This window comes from Clarias gariepinus, chromosome 25 (genome assembly GCF_024256425.1).
Source record: "Clarias gariepinus isolate MV-2021 ecotype Netherlands chromosome 25, CGAR_prim_01v2, whole genome shotgun sequence".
In the NCBI taxonomy this organism is placed as follows: Eukaryota; Metazoa; Chordata; class Actinopteri; order Siluriformes; family Clariidae; genus Clarias; species Clarias gariepinus.
This window is the reverse complement of record NC_071124.1, coordinates 8721870-8740934: the sequence shown is the minus strand read 5'-3', so window position 1 is coordinate 8740934 and position 19065 is coordinate 8721870. Positions and strand designations below refer to the sequence as shown.

Sequence of the window (19065 nt, the reverse complement as noted above, 5' to 3'; positions counted from 1 at the left end):
CTGAGTTTGTAACATAAAGAACCAATTTTTAAATTGATCCCTAAGCGACTTGTCACTGTAAAACATGTGTTCCCATTTTTTTTTATTTAATCTATATAAATGTGTTTGATTAAAAATGAATGTGGAATGGCTCTAGACATTTGCACAGTACTAAATGCTTGTATAATCCCTTCTTGGGTACTGAAGTAAGAAGCCCAAAAAAGTGTCCCAAAATTCTCAATAAATGGTGGATATGGACACTTTTATAGGAAAAATGTATTCAAAATCTGTTCTACCCCAGTTTATAATACTTTATTAACCCAGAAGAGGTCAAATCATACTGTACAAATATACAAAAAAAATAAATATGCATAAGAAGGAGGTAACCTGTGCATGCAACATACTCAAACATGGGGACAAATTAAAAATATTTTTCGAAAATAAAGTAAGTAAATCATGCTCTCCCCATGGTTCTTTTATGTCTGCATAAAATTTAATATTTAAATATGTGACAATTATTACAACAAAAAAAATCATAAAACATGGTCTAGGTGAAATTGCTTTTAACTGTCCTTCAGATATAACAATAGTTGCTGATACAGGATCTGTAAAAAATATTTGCAAATTTACAACAAAAAAAAAAATTGGGAGCGAAATTGTATCTTGTGTACACACAATTGCATTTTAAGTGCTCAGAAGTAACACCTGGCCTGGATATTTGCTCTCTCTCTCTCTCTCTCTCTCCCTCTCTGACCAGTCCAGGGCTCTGTACTATTTTTTTCCAGATTTTAAGATTGCCTTTGACAAAAGAAGAACATGTTGCAGTAATTCTCATGGCTGGATCGGAATGCTGTAGCAAGTGTTCATTTCTCCTATATATGGAGACTTTTGGAACACCCTGTATAACCTAGGAATTTCACTTTTTTCTCCTTTCACATAGAGTTGATACTCCAGAAGTTTGGCCAACACTTTCTTGACATGGTTCACATGGCTTTCCAGGGGAAAAGAGTATATGAGAAAAATTTCCCAGTATGTAACACAATCAATGGCTCGAAGACAGAGGTAGTTACCAGAGGTAGTGCTAAAAATGTTCCACTCATTACTGTTAGGAATGCTGTTTAAGTGCTTCTGAGATCAGGTATGCACACTTGCATTAGTTGTTTGAGAGTTTGTCGGGATGAGAAGCAATGGATATTTGCTCTTTGCTGAACATTTCACCCTTAGATGGGTTATGTATTCTGGGAAATACAAACATTTGACAGGCTCTGGGGAGATGCAGAGATATGGTGGGCTTCATTTCAGTGGGAAACATTGAAGAGTAGGCTTGAGTCATGTGACTTAAAATAATGAGTCATGTGACTCGCCAAAAAAAGCATAAGGGCATACATGGGAGAAAAAACTACCTTGACTTCTCTATATAATTTCATGCTACAGTAATTCACTTATGACAGCACTTCACTAGTGCTTGGATACAATCAAGGTACTGTAGACAGTATTCTCATTATGCCAGAGCCATGATCAGACTGTTTGCTTCATGTCTGAAATGCTGGCCTCCCAGGAACTCCTTTAATTGTCCACACATGTAGAAATCACTTGAAGCATGCGTCCCAAACTCAGATTACCCGCGGACCGATAAGTGTCCTGTCTGGTCAATGGGGGGGCCAGCGTTCTGCCTGGCTGCCAAGAACTGCATGCTCATAACAAGAATAAGCATTCTTTTTTTAAGCAATTTCCCTCTGGGATTAATAAAGTTCTTTGAATCTTGAATCATAGCACAGTTACCGAACAGCCTGACAACCATGGAAATTCAGTCTGTCATTCTAAAACATATCTAAATATAATACAGTTAACACCACTGACCGTAAAGTGACTGTGGTGAAATACAAGGGGAATGCTTATAGTATGTTATAAAACATTTAGAAAAGAAATATTACGAAATTCCTTCAAAACTTCTGCTGCATGTTCTGATTCCTGGTAAAACTTGTGCAACCACAAAAATCCTGACCTTCCGTGAATTCACGTTTTCTGTCATTTGGCACCCAATTTTAGCTTTTGGACGTTGTTACACTGTTAAATAATATCAACTTTTTTTAACATGGACATCTACCACTAAGTATTTTTGTTTACTCATGTCCACTTTTACTTTTCTGGGGTTTTGTGTGCATCACCAAATGCAAATCAGCTGATCCCTGCATGTGATTGGTAATTTTCAGGAGACTGGAATTCATCAACTTACATAAAGTTTTCTTTCCAAAACTTCAGGTTTTAAATACTGTGTTTTTAAACCTTTAACATGTGCTGCCAAAATTATTGGCAAAAATATAATGGCTACCACTGTAAGAATAGATTGTTGGAAAAATGATTCATGACTGAAGAGTGACCATTTTTAATTATATACTGTATGACTGATATGTCACTGTAGCCCGGTGAGGCTCAAAACGATGGAAACGCTGGCTGAGAACAGATTCAGGAAATTATTTTTTCTGACTTTCAACAAGATCTCCAAGGTGCAATATGTTATGGTACCTCTTCTAAATAGTTCATCATTCAATGCCTGCACATGTAGTTACTTTGGAAGTTGTTTCCTGCTTTCCTGGGAGGTGTTCAACAAGGTCGTAATGTTCCCTATGTTTTGCATTTAACTGCCATAATAGAAGTGCTTTACACATTCCTTCATGGTGAGGTGACCTTGGCCAATTTGCATAGGTTTTTAATTGCTGTTGACTTGTGACTTGGGTTGTGACTGTCTCTGCCTTTCCTTCTTGCTGAGTCTGAAGCAGATTACAGATGTCCATGAAGGTGTTCAAGAATGTCTAGTTATACCTACGTGTTGCTCTAGTGATTCCATCCTGTCTAAGCTCTTGAATAAAGTGCAGGTTTGTTCAATTCACTGCCAGCATCTAACATTCTGTACCCAAGAGCATAGTTCTTCTTGTTTCCAGACCAGACAGGTGTGAGCTGCTAATGCTTGCTCTATGATCATATGACCATGATCAGCAACGTCTTCTGTCGGGCAGATGGCAGATTGATGCAATTGCAGATTTTCTTTATTAATGAGCCAGGCAAACAATCCAAAAAACAAATCCCAGAAACATACAAGGTAAAAAAAAATAAAAATAAAAAAAAAGCACAGGTCAGTAAACAAGCTTAATGAGGGTACAACAGAACACAGACAAAACCAGAAAAAAACAGGGTTGAAATCATTACAAACACTGAATGAAAGAATGTCTAAGTTATTTATAGGTGGAATTGGGAACAGGTGTGTATAATAAGGAGTTTGGCGAACTCAAACATGTTATTGAGTCATGTAACCTTGTTTGTGTGAGTGGGAGTTCACTGGCCATATCATGACAATTTTCAATGCCTAATATCATCAAAGTCTTTATTCTGTGCATAATATTATTGAAATCTTATAAGATTCTTAAGTTAAATTCCACTGTGCTCTCTCACAATTTCACCCTACAGGCATCAGTGGTGGGCCAGGCCAGTTGCAACCAGGAGTTTTTCATGGATACCCACTCAAATCTCCAAAAGTTCCAGGTATAATAGTATTAACCACACATTTTATTAAACATGTCTTCCCTCTCTATTCCAACATATTGTCCTTCAGTGTATACAAATCCTCATTCTGATTATCATATGGTTATTTACAATAATGTGCCAGATTCTTGATCCACCCCTTTTTCTTCATATTAAATTAAAGAAATGGAAACAGACTGCAATTAAATGGTGACAGGATACAATAAAAAAAATTGGAGGTTTATGTCACAATCTTGGCAGCAACCTCATTTCCCCTCTTGTCTGTTCCAACCACTCAGCATTCAACATCACCATATACTGGTCACCTGCCTGATCATCTGTCATCATCTGCACCTGTTTCTCACTGTTTTATGTCTCGAATTAGAAGTTGCCAAAAATAAGAGCCAAAAATTAAATCCCTTGGGAAGCCTGAAGAACTATTCCCCAAGACTACATTTAAAAATACAAGAAAGTCTGGCTCTGTGGAAGCATAATATAAGAAATGAGGGGTGGGTCAAGACTTTTGCACGTCATTGTATGTCCCATTGATTATGTGACGATAAGGTTCTCTTTTTAGAGTTAGCAGCATGCCCAAAGTGGTAATAACAATCTAACATCTAACAGCTGTTATTGTAATGAACAGCAGGTGATTTACTGTCTTTAAATCCTCCATGATTGAGGCCTCAAATAGGAATGGTCACATCAAGCAAAAATTACTGTAGCTGGTTAGGCTCAACTATGCAATGACAAATCTTTCCTTGTCATAAAGCAATGCAAACTGAAGTACTGCGAATTACACCCTATGACCTCACGATTCCAGTTCTCACCTCTTACATTTAGATAACTGGCAACAAACTTTATTGTGTTCATGATTCATTAAAGTGATTTTTGCATCTCCAGGATTTTTGACATATTGAAACTTTTTATGTAGATAAATAGACAATTGGGAGATGATTAATCAACTATTTTATTCCAAACCACAATTCTGATTAAAGGATAATATAATATAAGACAAAAAAGAATAACACCAGATTGAATTATTTAATGTTTCCCAGGGAAGATAAGATCATGTTTTAATGCGATTCAGCTGCACATGCTGTACTTATCAATTTTTATACATTTACAGGTTTTATTTTGAGATTTTACACCTAAGGTATAACATTTAGGCTCAGTGAATAACCTTAAACATACAACCAGTAGTACAGTAGCTATAGAAAATGTAGTATAAACTATAACAATAACAATACCTACCTTTAGTCTTTAGTTCCTTCACCCTGTCTGTTGTCCCAATAGGTGGCTCCCCTTATGCTGGAGGCAAAGTTCCATATGGTATAGTGACATTCTATAACTTTCATGCATGCATAAGCTCTGTTGTAATGTACTCGTTTTAATTATGAATTGGCATATTGGCTAACTCTCAGATGCTACGCTTCAGGTTATGGTGGCTTTGGGACTGGTGCAGGATTACCTGGTGGCTACCCCACTGGCACTGGTGTGTAATACATATAAAGAGTGCATGGTTAAGCAGTAGTTGCAATAAGAATATGCTCACATTTAGCACTGACTAAAGATTTTTTTTTCAACACATGTTTAAGCAATACATGAGGCTAAAAAAGCATGGTTACGGTATGATTTACTCTTTGTGTATCTAGGTGTGGGAAGCTTAGGTGTCTCAGCTGCACAAGCCAAAGCTGCTAAGTATGGTAATGTCTCACTTTGATCTCAGAGATTGATAACACCCACAGCGTCACATTAACAAAAAGCAAATCAATTAAAGTAAAACACCAAAGCAAATTCAATGCTGGAGCAGTTGAAGCACTTTGTAGTAATGCTTTATATGTTTATATAGTGTAGTCTAACTTTAATGTGTTTTGCTACATCTCACTGGATATTATTATAGGATGTTCAGGTTACGTGTCACCCTGTATTCCAGGCGCTGGAGCTGGCTTAGGTGGGTTTGGAGGTGTTCCTGGAGCTGGCTTAGGTGGGTTTGGAGGTGTACCAGGAGCAGGGGGACTTTTCCCAAGTGTTGGAGGTAAAACTAAAATAATAATAATAATAAAGAGCATAAAGACACATTTTCACTCCCAAAAGATTTTAGAGAACTTTACATTGCATGGCGGTCAGAGTTGGTTTGGTGGTTACGTGGGTCACAACCAATAAGAACGTTTGGTTCTACAATCAGATTCAAACCAGGCTGTCACTGTTGGGCCCTTAAAAAAGACACTTAACTCTATCTGCTTCACACCTAACCTCCAAAGATTTTATGCATAGAAAAACCTTTCCTGTACTGTAATGTCCATGGGAAATATAAAGATTTTTGTTCTATCTGGTCAGGTGCTGGTGGTCTTTCACCAGCTCAAGCCAAAGCTGCCAAATATGGTAAGCTATATTTATGTAGTTAATGTATGGCACAAAATATAAGAGCTATTGAGGCTAACCATATGGATTTATCAGGTGCTGGTGGAGCCGGAACTGGTCTTGGTTTAGGCGGTCTTGGGGGTGTAGGACCTGGAGGAGCTTACCCTGGAGCAGGAGGTGAGAAGTGAAAAACTGATGTCATCGGGTGTAATTTGCAGAACTTCGAATTTACAATGCTTTATGAACAGGACAGCTTTGTCATTCTATAGTTGAGCCTAACCAGCTAATTTGTGTTTGATGTGTCATTCAATAGGTGCAGGAGGACTCACCCCTGCTCAGGCTAAAGCAGCTAAATATGGTAATTATTACTTGTGCTTTCATCTTATTTTGCGGGGCTTTTTAAAACAATGTTTTGTTACTTGATGTGGTTTGTGTATGTAGTTTATGTTAAAAAATCTATGAGCTACTTATGCTAGTTATGGATTTATCAGGTGCTGGTGCTGGATTAGGTGGAGCCGGAACTGGTGCTGGTTTGGGTGGTCTTGGTGGTTTAGGACCTGGAGGAGCTTACCCTGGAACAGGAGGTGAGAAGTGGAATCTTAAGGTCATGAGATGTAATTTGTAGAGCTTCAATTTGCAAAACTTTATGACAATGACAGCTTTATTATTATATTGTTTTTGAGTCTAACCAGCTAATTTATGTTTGATGTTTCATTCAGTAGGTGCAGGAGGACTCACCCCTGCTCAAGCTAAAGCTGCTAAATATGGTAATTGTGCTATAATGTTATTTTTTGGGGGGGCTTTTTAAAACAATTATTTATTACTTTATGTATTTTCTGTATGTAGATTGTTCTGTTTGAAAATACATAAGCTACTAATGCAAACTTTATGGATTCATCAGGTGCTGGTGCTGGATTAGGCGGAGCTGGAACTGGTGCCGGTTTAGGTGGTCTTGGTGGTTTAGGACCTGGTGGAGCTTACCCTGGAACAGGAGGTGAGATATGGAATCATTAGGTGTAATTTGGAGTGTTTGATTTGGAATACATTATGACACTAACAGAATAACAGAATGTTAACAGAACTATCAGTTTTTGAGTTTGTTGTATTCATTCATAGTTATCATTCTTACTAATTTATGCTTGATGTGTCATTCAGTAGGTACAGGAGGACTCACCCCTGCTCAGGCTAAAGCTGCTAAATATGGTAATCATTACTTGTGGTATCATGGTATTTTGGGGGGCTTTTTAAAACAATTATTAATTACCTGATCTATATTATGTATGTAGTTTGTTTTGTCAGTAAATATATGAGCTACTGATGCTAACATTATGGATTTAACAGGTGCTGGTGCTGGATTAGGTGGAGCCGGAACTGGTGCTGGTTTAGGTGGTCTTGGTGGTTTAGGAACTGGAGGAGCTTACCCTGGAACAGGAGGTGAGAAGTGGAATCTTAAGGTCTTGAGATGTAATTTGTAGAGCTTCGATTTGCAAAACTTTATGTCAATGACAGCTTTATTATAATATGGTTTGTAAGTCTAACCAGGTAATTTGTGTTTGATGTTTCATTCAGTAGGTACAGGAGGACTCACCCCTGCTCAGGCAAAAGCTGCTAAATATGGTAACCATTCCTTTTTTTTTAATCAATCTTTTGTTACTTGATGTTTTTTCTGTATGTAGTTTGTTATGTCTAAAAATCTATGAGCTACTTATGCTAGCCTTATGGATTTATCAGGTGCTGGTGCTGGATTAGGTGGAGCTGGAACTGGTGCTGGTTTAGGTGGTCTTGGTGGTTTAGGACCTGGAGGAGCTTACCCTGGAACAGGAGGTGAGAAGTGGAATCTTGAGATGATAAGTTGTAATTTGTAGTATTTTAATTTGCAATACTTTATGACAATAACAGCTTTATAATATATAATTGAGGCTAACCAGCTAATTTGTGTTTGATGTGTTATTCAGTAGGTACAGGAGGACTCACCCCTGCTCAGGCTAAAGCTGCTAAATATGGTAATCATTACTTGTGGTATCATGGTATTTTGGGGGGCTTTTTAAAACAATTATTAATTACTTGATCTATATCCTGTGTGTAGTTTAATTTGTCAATAAATATATGAGTTACTGATGCTAACATTATGGATTTAACAGGTGCTGGTGCTGGTTTAGGTGGTCTTGGTGGTTTAGGACCTGGAGGAGCTTACCCTGGAACAGGAGGTGAGTAGTGGAATCTTAAGGTCTTGAGATGTAATTTGCAGTGCTTTTTGTCATGATCACTCAAAAATCCAAGTGCAGAGTGGGAATTAAATAAAGCACTTACAGTTTTGTGGGTGGTGTCTGAGTGTCTGGTAAACCTAGGAGCCTTAAAACAAACGCAACAGTTGGAGTTAATATATCCAAAACAGTGATAGTTCCAGTAGCAGGGAGTCTTGTTGCCGTTGAGCAATACAGTATGCGGAAGTCAAAGTTTATATATCCTATATATCCAAACGTTTATTAATTCCAATAAGAGGCAGTCTTGTTGTCGACTGGCTGTTTGCAAAAGTCAAAGCCAAAATATCCAAATGTCTAGTAATTCCATTAACAGACAGTTTTGTGGTCAATATGCTATATGGTAAAGTTGAAGTGGATAAATCAGAACATGCAAGAATCTAAAGTGCAAGGATAACACAAGGTCAAAAGAGCAAAACGGGCTCATTATCGATAGGCAATGGCGAGTAAAAATACTGGACATAAATGCGACACAATAATCTGGCAAGAAGTAGCTGTTTCAAAGCATCCTATAAAGTGAGAAGCGATGATGCCAAAGTGGCAACAGGTGAGCTCAAAGCTGTGACTGAGTCAATGACGGATAAGATGCGAAATTTGTAGTGTGGGCACAGTAGGCAAGAGATAAGTCATCAACCCTGGGACACATGGAAGGTTGCGTTAATACGGAGCATGGTCAGCAGCAGGGAAAGTCTTACGAGGTTTGGATTGATGACTCAGGTAATGGTGAATGGGGCGATTAACCTGGGTTGCTGGGAAAAAGCTTGTTGTCATGTTCTCTCGCAGTGGTAAACAAAGGCTTGGGCTCATGGCACTGTGGCCTCTTCCTCCTGAGGAGAAAACAAGGGCAGTTGGTATATTAGGCAGCACTAGAAAGGTGACATACTAGTAAAGAAAGTGGGGAGCGGGTTATGGGATGTTTTACCCAAGGAAGCAGTTTTCTCCATAAACTCACTGCTAAACCAACTCTTCTGGTGAAGCTTTAGCAGGAATTAGGGGAGCTTACAATTTGTGCAGCAAGAGAAGCCAGGGTCTCAGAGATGGTTTTGAGTGTATTGGTGACCTGATTGATGTTATGGTGGTGGGTGCCTAGAAGAGCCCCCTGATTTTCAAGTGCCAACGTCAAGTGGGCAGCTGTTGCTGGATCCATATTTGCCAGGTTATACGGTCACAGTCACTGCCCATCCCAGTGCCGTTTGAGAATTAGACAAGGCACTTACAGTTTCACGAGTTCTGTCAAAATGCTGGTGGCTGATAAACTCATAAGTCGGAGAACAAACACGGCAGTTGAAGGTGATACAGTATATGCAAAACAGCAATAGTTCTAGTAACACGCAGTCTTGTGGTCAATAAGCAATATGCAGAAACTGAAGGCAAATTATCCAAACATGCGTTAATTTCAGTCACAGACAGTACCATGGTCAAGAGGCATTACACAGAAGTCAAAGCCAATAAATCCAAACATGCAATAAGGGTAAGGTGTAGTTTATGGTGTGGGTGTGGTCTGACGTGTCGTGACACTTCGCTTTACAATACTTTATGAAAATGACAGCTTTATCATAATATAGTTGAGTCTAACCAGCCTTGTGTTTGATGTGTTATTCAGTAGGTACAGGAGGACTCACCCCTGCTCAGGCTAAAGCTGCTAAATATGGTAATCATTACTTGTGGTATCATGGTATTTTGGGGGGCTTTTTAAAACAATTATTAATTACCTGATCTATATCATGTATGTAGTTTGTTTTGTCAGTAAATATATGAGCTACTGATGCTAACATTATGGATTTAACAGGTGCTGGTGCTGGATTAGGTGGAGCCGGAACTGGTGCTGGTTTAGGTGGTCTTGGTGGTTTAGGAACTGGAGGAGCTTACCCTGGAACAGGAGGTGAGAAGTGGAATCTTGAGGTCATAAGATGTAATTTGTAGAACTTTTTGTCATGATCACTCAAAAGATAATGTAGAATCCAAGTACAGAGTGGGAATTAAATAAAGCACTTACAGTTTTGTGGGTGGTGTCTAAATGTCAGGCAAACTCAGGAGCCTTAAAACAAAGCAACAGCTGGAGTTGATATATCCAAAACAGTGATAGTTCCAGTAGCAGGGAGTCTTCTTGTCGTTGAGCAATATGCGCAAGTCAAAGTTGATATATCCAAACGTTTATTAATTCCAATAAGAGGCAGTCTCGTTGTCGACTTGCTGTTTGCAGAAGTCAAGGCCAGAATATCCAAATGTCTATTAATTCCAGTAACAGACAGTTTTGTGGTTAATATGCTATATGATAAAGTTGAAGTGGATAAATCAGAACATGCAAGGATAACACAAGGTCAAAATAACAAAATGGGCTAATTATCGATAGGCAATGGCGAGTAAAAATTCTGGGCACAAATGCAACACAATAATCTGGTGGAAAGTAGCTGTTTCAAAGCATCCTATAAAGTGAAAAGCGTTGATGCCAAAGTGGCAACAGGTGAGCTCAAAGCTGTGACTGAGTCAATGACGGATAAGATGTGAAATGGAGTATGGAATTAAGTGAGCTAGTCTGTTTAAGGTGTAGTTTGTGGTGTGGGCACAGTAGGCAAGAGATAAGTCATCAGCCCTGGGACACATGGAAGGTTGTGTTAATACGGAGCATGGACAGCAGCAGGGATAGTCTTACGAGGCTTGTATTGATGACTCCGGTAATGGTGATTTGGGCGATAAACCTAGGTGACAGCTTCCTTGATGTAATCTTAATAGGTATGTCTCATAGGAAGAGCATTACCCTTTGACCTACATTGTATTTAGGAGCTCCAGAGTGACCCTGGTTGTCTTTGTGTTAAAAAGGTTGCTGGGTAAAAGCTTGTTGTCATGTTCTCTCGCAGTGGTAAACAAAGGCTTGGGCTCATGGCACTGTCGCCTCTTCCTCATGAGGCGGAAACAAGTGCAGCTGGTATACTAGGCAGCACTAGAAAGGTGACATACTAGTGAAGAAAGTAGGGAGCAAGTTATGGGGTGTTCTACCCAAGAAAGCAGTTTTCTTCATAAACTCACTGCTAAACCAACTCTTCTGGTGGAGCTTTAGCAGGAATTAGGGCAGCTCACAATTTGTGCAGCAAGAGAAGCCAGGGTCTCAGAGACTGTTTTGAGTGTACTGGTGACCTGATTGATGTTATGGTGGAGAGTGCCAAGAAGAGCCTATCTTAGGGTATAATTTGCAGTCCTTTGTGTCCTAGTCACTCAAAAGAAAACTTAAAATCCAAGTGCGGAGTGAGAATTAAATAAAGCACTTACAGTTTTGTGGGTTGTGTCTGAGTGTCTGGCAAACTCAGGAGCCTTAAAACAAACGCAACAGTTGGAGTTGATATATCCAAAACAACGTGTGGTCAGCTGTTGCTGGATCCATATTTGCCAGGTTATACTGTCACAATCACTGTCCCATCCCAGTGCAGTTTGAGAATTAGACAAGGCACTTATAGTTTCACGAGTGCTGTTAAAACCCTGGTGGCTGGTAAACTCATAAGCTGGAGAACACACACAGCAGTTGAAGTTGAAACATCCAAAACAGCGATAGTTCTAGTAACACGCAGTCTTGGGGTCAATAAGCAATATGCAGAAACTGAAGGCAAATTATCCAATCATGCGTTAATTTCAGTCACAGACAGTACCATGGTCAAGAGGCATTACACAGAAGTCAAAGCCAATAAATCCAAACGTGCAATTTGGGTAAGGTGTAGTTTATGGTGTGGGCGTGGTCTGACGGGTCGTGACACTTCACTTTACAATACTTTATGAAAATGACAGCTTTATTATAATATAGTTGAGTCTAACCAGCTAATTTGTGTTTGATGTTTCATTCAGTAGGTACAGGAGGACTCACCCCTGCTCAGGCTAAAGCTGCTAAATATGGTAATCATTACTTGTGGTATCATGGTATTTTGGGGGGCTTTTTAAAACAATTATTAATTACCTGATCTATATTATGTATGTAGTTTGTTTTGTCAGTAAATATATGAGCTACTGATGCTAACATTATGGATTTAACAGGTGCTGGTGCTGGATTAGGTGGAGCCGGAACTGGTGCTGGTTTAGGTGGTCTTGGTGGTTTAGGACCTGGAGGAGCTTACCCTGGAACAGGAGGTGAGAAGTGGAATCTTAAGGTCTTGAGATGTAATTTGCAGTGCTTTGTGTCATGATCACTCAAAAGAAAATGTAGAATTCAAGTGCAGAGTGGAATTTAAATAAAGCGCTTACAGTTTTGTGGGTGGTGTCTAAATTTCAGGCAAACTCAGGAGCCTTAAAACAAACGCAACAGTTGGAGTTGATATATCCAAAACAATGACAGTTCCAGTAGCAGGGAGTCTTCTTGTCGTTGAGCAATATGCGCAAGTCAAAGTTAATATATCCAAACGTTTATTAATTCCAATAAGAGGCAGTCTTGTTGTCGACTGGCTGTTTGCAAAAGTCAAAGCCAAAATATCCAAATGTCTAGTAATTCCATTAACAGACAGTTTTGTGGTCAATATGCTATATGATAAAGTTGAAGTGGATAAATCAGAACATGCAAGAATCTGAAGTGCAAGGATAACACAAGGTCAAAAGAGCAAAACGGGCTCATTATCGATAGGCAATGGCGAGTAAAAATATTGGGCATAAATGAGACACAATAATCTGGCAAGAAGTAGCTGTTTCAAAGCATCCTATAAAGTGAGAAGCGATGATGCCAAAGTGGCAATAGGTGACCTCAAAGCTGTGACTGAGTCAATGACGGATAAGATGCGAAATTTGTAGTGTGAGCACAGTAGGCAAGAAATAGGTCATCAGCCCTGGGACACATGGAAGGTTGCGTTAATACGGAGCATGGACAGCAGCAGGGAAAGTCTTACGAGGTTTGGATTGATGACTCAGGTAATGGTGAATGGGGCGATATACCTGGGTTGCTGGGAAAAAGCTTGTGTGTCATGTTCTCTCGCAGTGGTAAACAAAGGCTTGGGCTCATGGCACTGTGGCCTCTTCCTCCTGAGGAGAAAACAAGGGCAGTTGGTATACTAGGCAGCACTAGAAAGGTGACATACTAGTGAAGAAAGTGGGGAGCGAGTTATGGGATGTGTTACCCAAGAAAGCAGTTTTCTTCATAAACTCACTGCTAAACCAACTCTTCTGGTGGAGCTTTAGCAGGAATTAGGGGAGCTTACAATTTGTGCAGCAAGAGAAGCCAGGGTCTCAGAGATGGTTTTGAGTGTATTGGTGACCTGATTGATGTTATGGTGGTGGGTGCCTAGAAGAGCCCCCTGATTTTCAAGTGCCAACGTCAAGTGGGCAGCTGTTGCTGGATCCATATTTGCCAGGTTATACGGTCACAGTCACTGTCCTATCCCCTAACAGCACTCATTAAACTTATAGTTTAACGAGTGCTGTTAAAACCCTGGTGGCTGGTAAACTCATAAGCTGGAGAACACACGCAGCAGTTAATGTTGATATACTGTATTCAAAACAGCGATAGTTCTAGTAACAGGCAGTCTCGTGGTCAATAAGCAATATGCAGAAACTGAAGGCAAATTATCCAATCATGCGTTAATTTCAGTCGCAGACAGTACCATGGTCAAGAGGCATTACACAGAAGTCAAAGCCAATAATTCCAAACGTGCAATAGGGGTAAGGTGTAGTTTATGGTGTGGGCGTGGTCTGACGGGTCGTGACACTTCGCTTTACAGTACTTTATGAAAATGACAGCTTTATCATAATATAGTTGAGTCTAACCAGCCTTGTGTTTGATGTGTCATTCAGTAGGTACAGGAGGACTCACCCCTGCTCAGGCTAAAGCTGCTAAATATGGTAATCATTACTTGTGGTATCATGGTATTTTGGGGGGCTTTTTAAAACAATTATTAATTACCTGATCTATATTATGTATGTAGTTTGTTTTGTCAGTAAATATATGAGCTACTGATGCTAACATTATGGATTTAACAGGTGCTGGTGCTGGATTAGGTGGAGCCGGAACTGGTGCTGGTTTAGGTGGTCTTGGTGGTTTAGGAACTGGAGGAGCTTACCCTGGAACAGGAGGTGAGAAGTGGAATCTTGAGGTCATAAGATGTAATTTGTAGAACTTTTTGTCATGATCACTCAAAAGATAATGTAGAATCCAAGTACAGAGTGGGAATTAAATAAAGCACTTACAGTTTTGTGGGTGGTGTCTAAATGTTAGGCAAACTCAGGGGCCTTAAAACAAACGCAACAGCTGGAGTTGATATATCCAAAACAGTGATAGTTCCAGTAGCAGGGAGTCTTCTTGTCGTTGAGCAATATGCGCAAGTCAAAGTTAATATATCCGATATATCCAAACAATTATTAATTCCAATAAGAGGCAGTCTCGTTGTCGACTTGCTGTTTGCAGAAGTCAAGGCCAAAATATCCAAATGTCTATTAATTCCAGTAACAGACAGTTTTGTGGTTAATATGCTATATGATAAAGTTGAAGTGGATAAATCAGAACATGCAAGGATAACACAAGGTCAAAAGAACAAAACGGGCTAATTATCGATAGGCAATGGCGAGTAAAAATTCTGGGCATAAATGCAACACAATAATCTGGTGGGAAGTAGCTGTTTCAAAGCATCCTATAAAGTGAAAAGCGTTGATGCCAAAGTGGCAACAGGTGAGCTCAAAGCTGTGACTGAGTCGATGACGGATAAGATGTGAAATGGAGTATGGAATTAAGTGAGCTAGTCTGTTTAAGGTGTAGTTTGTGGTGTGGGCACAGTAGGCAAGAGATAAGTCATCAGCCCTGGGACACATGGAAGGTTGTGTTAATACGGAGCATGGACAGCAGCAGGGAAAGTCTTACGAGGCTTGGATTGATGACTCCGGTAATGGTGATTTGGGCAATATACCTGGGTGACAGCTTCCTTGATGTAATCTTAATAGGTATGTCTCATAGGAAGAGCATTACCCTTTGACCTACATTGTATTTAGGAGCTCCAGAGTGACCCTGGTTGTCTTTGTGTTGAAAAGGTTGCTGGGAAAAAGCTTGTTGTCATGTTCTCTCGCAGTGGTAAACAAAGGCTTGGGCTCAGTCACTGTCCCATCCCAGTGCCGTTTGAGAATAAGACAAGGCACTTACAGTTTCACGAGTTCTGTCAAAACGCTGGTGGCTGATAAACTCATAAGCCGGAGAACAAACACGGCAGTTGAAGGTGATACAGTATATGCAAAACAGCGATAGTTTTAGTAACAGGCAGTCTTGGGGTCAATAAGCAATATGCAGAAACTGAAGGCAAAATATCCAACCATGCGTTAATTTCAGTCACAGACAGTACCATGGTCAAGAGGCATTACACAGAAGTCAAAGCCAATAAATCCAAACGTGCAATAGGGGTAAGGTGTAGTTTATGGTGTGGGCGTGGTCTGACGTGTCGTGACACTTCGCTTTACAATACTTTATGAAAATGACAGCTTTATCATAATATAGTTGAGTCTAACCAGCCTTGTGTTTGATGTTTCATTTAGTAGGTACAGGAGGACTCACCCCTGCTCAGGCTAAAGCTGCTAAATATGGTAATTATTACTTGTGGTATCATGGTATTTTGGGGGGCTTTTTAAAACAATTATTAATTACCTGATCTATATTATGTATGTTGTTTGTTTTGTCAGTAAATATATGAGCTACTGATGCTAACATTATGGATTTAACAGGTGCTGGTGCTGGTTTAGGTGGTCTTGGTGGTTTAGGAACTGGAGGAGCTTACCCTGGAACAGGAGGTGAGAAGTGGAATCTTAAGGTCTTGAGATGTAATTTGCAGTGCTTTGTGTCATGATCACTCAAAAGAAAATGTAGAATTCAAGTGCAGAGTGGGAATTAAATAAAGCTCAAACTCAGGAGCCTTAAAACAATATCATAGGCCATATGATAACGTTGAAGCAGAGCAACACAAGGATAACACAAAGTCAAAAGAACAGAACAGACTTATGATCCGTAGGCAATGACGAGTCAAAGTACTAAGAATGAACGGGACACAATAATCTGGTGAGGAGTAGCTGTTTCAAAGCATCCTATAGGGTGGGAAGCAGTGACACCAAAGTGGCAACAGGTGACTGAGGCAATGACAGATAAGATGTAAAATGAAGCATGGAAGTAAGTGAGCTAGTCTGTTTAAGGTGTAGTTTGTGGTGTGAGCACAGTAGGCAAGAGATAAGTCATCAGCCCTGGGACACATGGAAGGTTGCGTTAATACGGGGCATGGACAGCAGCAGGGAAAGTCTTTGGGGTTTGGATTGATGACTCCAGTAATGGTGATTGGGGAGATATACCTGCATGACAGCTTCCTTAATGTGGTCTCAATAGGTATGTCTTAAGTGAAGAGCATTACCCTTTGACCTACATTGTATTTAGGAGCTCCAGAGTGACCCTGGTTGTCTTTGTGTTGAAAAAGTTGCAAGCTTGTTGTCATGTTCTCTCGCAGTGGTAAACAAAGGCTTGGGCTCATGGCACTGTGGCCTCTTTCTCCTGAGGAGAAAACAAGAGCAGCTGGTATACTAGGCAGCACTAGAAAGGTGACATACTAGTAGAGGAAGTAGGGAGCGAGTTATGTTTGCCAGCTTATACTGTCACAATCACTATCCAATCCAAGTGCAGAATGAGAATTACAGTAAACAAGGCACTTATAGTTTCACGAGTGCTGTTAAAACCCTGCTGGCTGGTAAACTCATAAGCCGAAGAACACACGCAGCAGTTGAAGTTGATATAGTCAAAACAGCAATAGTTCTAGTAACAGGCAGTCTTGGGGTCAATAAGCAATATGCAGAAACTGAAGGCAAAATATCCAAACATGCGTTAATTTCGGTCACAGACAGTACCATGGTCAAGAGGCATTACACAGAAGTCAAAGCCAATAAATCCAAGCGTGCAATAAGGGTAAGGTGTAGTTTATGGTGTGGGCGTGGTCTGACGTGTCGTGACACTTCACTTTACAATACTTTATGACAATGACAGCTTTATTATAATATAGTTGAGTCTAACCAGCCTTGTGTTTGATGTTTCATTCAGTAGGTACAGGAGGACTCACCCCTGCTCAGGCTAAAGCTGCTAAATATGGTAATCATTACTTGTGGTATCATGGTATTTTAGGGGCTTTTTAAACAATTATTAATTACTTGATCTATTTGCTGCATATAGTTTATTCTGTCTGAAAATATATGAGCTAATGATGCTAACATTATGGATTTAACAGGTGCTGGTGCTGGATTAGGTGGAGCCGGAACTGGTGCTGGTTTAGGTGGTCTTGGTGGTTTAGGACCTGGAGGAGCTTACCCTGGAACAGGAGGTGAGAAGTGGAATCTTAAGGTTTTGAGGTGTAATTTGTAGAGCTTTGTGTCATGATCACTTTAAAAAAACGTAGAATCTAAGTGCAGAGTGGGAATTAAATAAAGCACTTACAGTTTTGTGGGTGGTGTTTGAGTGTCTGGCAAACTCAGGAGCCTTAAAACAAATGCAACAGTTGGAGTTGATATATCCAAAACAGTGATAGCAGGGAGTCTTGTTGTCGTTGAGCAATATGCGGAAGTCAAAGCCGATATATCCAAACGTTCATTTATTCCAATAAGAGACAGTTTCGTTGTCGACTGGCTGTTCACAGAATTTAAAGACGATATTTCCAAATGTGCATTAATTCCACTAACAGACAATCTTGTGGTCAATTGGCCCTATAACGAAGTCAAAGGGGATGAATCCGAAGGTGCAAGCATCTGAAGCGCAAGGACAACACAAGGTCAAAAGAACAAAACAGGGTCATGATCGGTAGGCAATAACAAGACAAAGTACTGGGCATAAACGGCACACAGTAATGTGGCTAGGAGTAGCTGTTTCAAACTGTCCTATAAAGCAAGAAGTGATGATGCAAAAGTGGCAAAAGTTGAGCTCAAATGCGAGTGAGGCGATGACAGATAAGATGTAAAATGAAGCATGGAAGTAAGTGAGCTAGTCTGTTTAAGGTGTAGTTTGTGGTGTAAGCACAGTAGGCAAGAGATAAGTCACCAGCCCTGGGACACATGGAAGGTTGCATTAATATGGTGCATGGACAGCAGCAGGGAAAGTCGGCAGTGGTAAATAAAGGCTTGGGCTCTTCCTCCTGAGGCAGAAACAAGTGCAGTTGGTATACAGTACTATGCAGCACTAGAAAGGTGACCTACTAGTGAAGGAAGTGGGGAGCGAGTTATGGGAGTATTCTACCCAAGGAAGCATTTTTATCCATACTGTAAATTCACTGATACACTTACTCTCCTGGTGTTTGTTAGTTACAATTTGCATACTGGTGACCTGATGGATGTAATGGTGGAGGGTGCCTAAAAGAGCCCCCTGATTTTTAGATGTCGCTGTCAAGAGGGCAGCCACTGCTTGATCCATATTTGCCTGGTAAACCCATAAGCCAAAGAAAACACACAGCAGTTGAAGTTTCAGTCACAGACAGTCTTGTGGTCATAGGCAGTACTCAGAAATCAAAGCTGATAATTCCACGCGTGCAATAAGGGTAAGGTGTAGTACATGGTGTGGGTGTGGTCTGACATGTCGTGACACTTTGCTTTGCAAAACCTTATGAAAATGACAGCTTTATCATAATATAGTTGAGACTAACCAGCTTTGTGTTTAATGTGTTATTCAGTAGGTACAGGAGGACTCACCCCTGCTCAGGCTAAAGCTGCTAAATATGGTAATCATTACTTGTCCTATCATTTTATTTTTGGGAACAAACGTATGTGGTTTGTTCTTGTCCAAAGTGTTTAGTATAAACGGTAACCATTTAACAGCCACACCAGAGGTTGAAAATACCAGAGTTTGTCACATATCACGTGAACAATCCATTTACTCTCATCCATGTTATAAAATACTTGTCAAAATCTGTCCTGACTGGCTGCTACCTTTTGAAAAACATGGTGTAGCTACACTTTTTAATGAAATACAAAAATGATGTGTTGT

The 19065-nt window shown here is 40.0% G+C and overlaps 1 protein-coding gene across 14 annotated transcripts in view; it reads left to right on the top strand.

Moving 5' to 3' along the window:
* elna (elastin a) overlaps nt 1–19065 on the top strand; it is a 71660-nt gene that overhangs the window by 31683 nt on the left and 20912 nt on the right. For 8 of the 14 annotated variants that reach the window (XM_053486281.1, XM_053486273.1, XM_053486274.1 and 5 more), the window contains exons 12-39: nt 3445–3519; nt 4792–4827; nt 4934–4990; nt 5151–5201; nt 5432–5533; nt 5836–5880; nt 5956–6036; nt 6173–6217; nt 6351–6443; nt 6579–6626; nt 6761–6853; nt 7015–7062; nt 7201–7293; nt 7429–7476; nt 7591–7683; nt 7815–7862; nt 8001–8066; nt 9724–9771; nt 9910–10002; nt 11955–12002; nt 12141–12233; nt 13881–13928; nt 14067–14159; nt 15603–15650; nt 15789–15854; nt 17140–17187; nt 17324–17416; nt 18752–18799. In XM_053486281.1, the coding sequence (XP_053342256.1) occupies nt 3445–3519; nt 4792–4827; nt 4934–4990; nt 5151–5201; nt 5432–5533; nt 5836–5880; nt 5956–6036; nt 6173–6217; nt 6351–6443; nt 6579–6626; nt 6761–6853; nt 7015–7062; nt 7201–7293; nt 7429–7476; nt 7591–7683; nt 7815–7862; nt 8001–8066; nt 9724–9771; nt 9910–10002; nt 11955–12002; nt 12141–12233; nt 13881–13928; nt 14067–14159; nt 15603–15650; nt 15789–15854; nt 17140–17187; nt 17324–17416; nt 18752–18799 (1848 nt within the window). The remainder of the gene's footprint in view (nt 1–3444; nt 3520–4791; nt 4828–4933; nt 4991–5150; nt 5202–5431; nt 5534–5835; nt 5881–5955; nt 6037–6172; nt 6218–6350; nt 6444–6578; nt 6627–6760; nt 6854–7014; nt 7063–7200; nt 7294–7428; nt 7477–7590; nt 7684–7814; nt 7863–8000; nt 8067–9723; nt 9772–9909; nt 10003–11954; nt 12003–12140; nt 12234–13880; nt 13929–14066; nt 14160–15602; nt 15651–15788; nt 15855–17139; nt 17188–17323; nt 17417–18751; nt 18800–19065) is intronic. The other 6 variants (XM_053486277.1, XM_053486276.1, XM_053486284.1 and 3 more) reach the window with 6 other exon arrangements.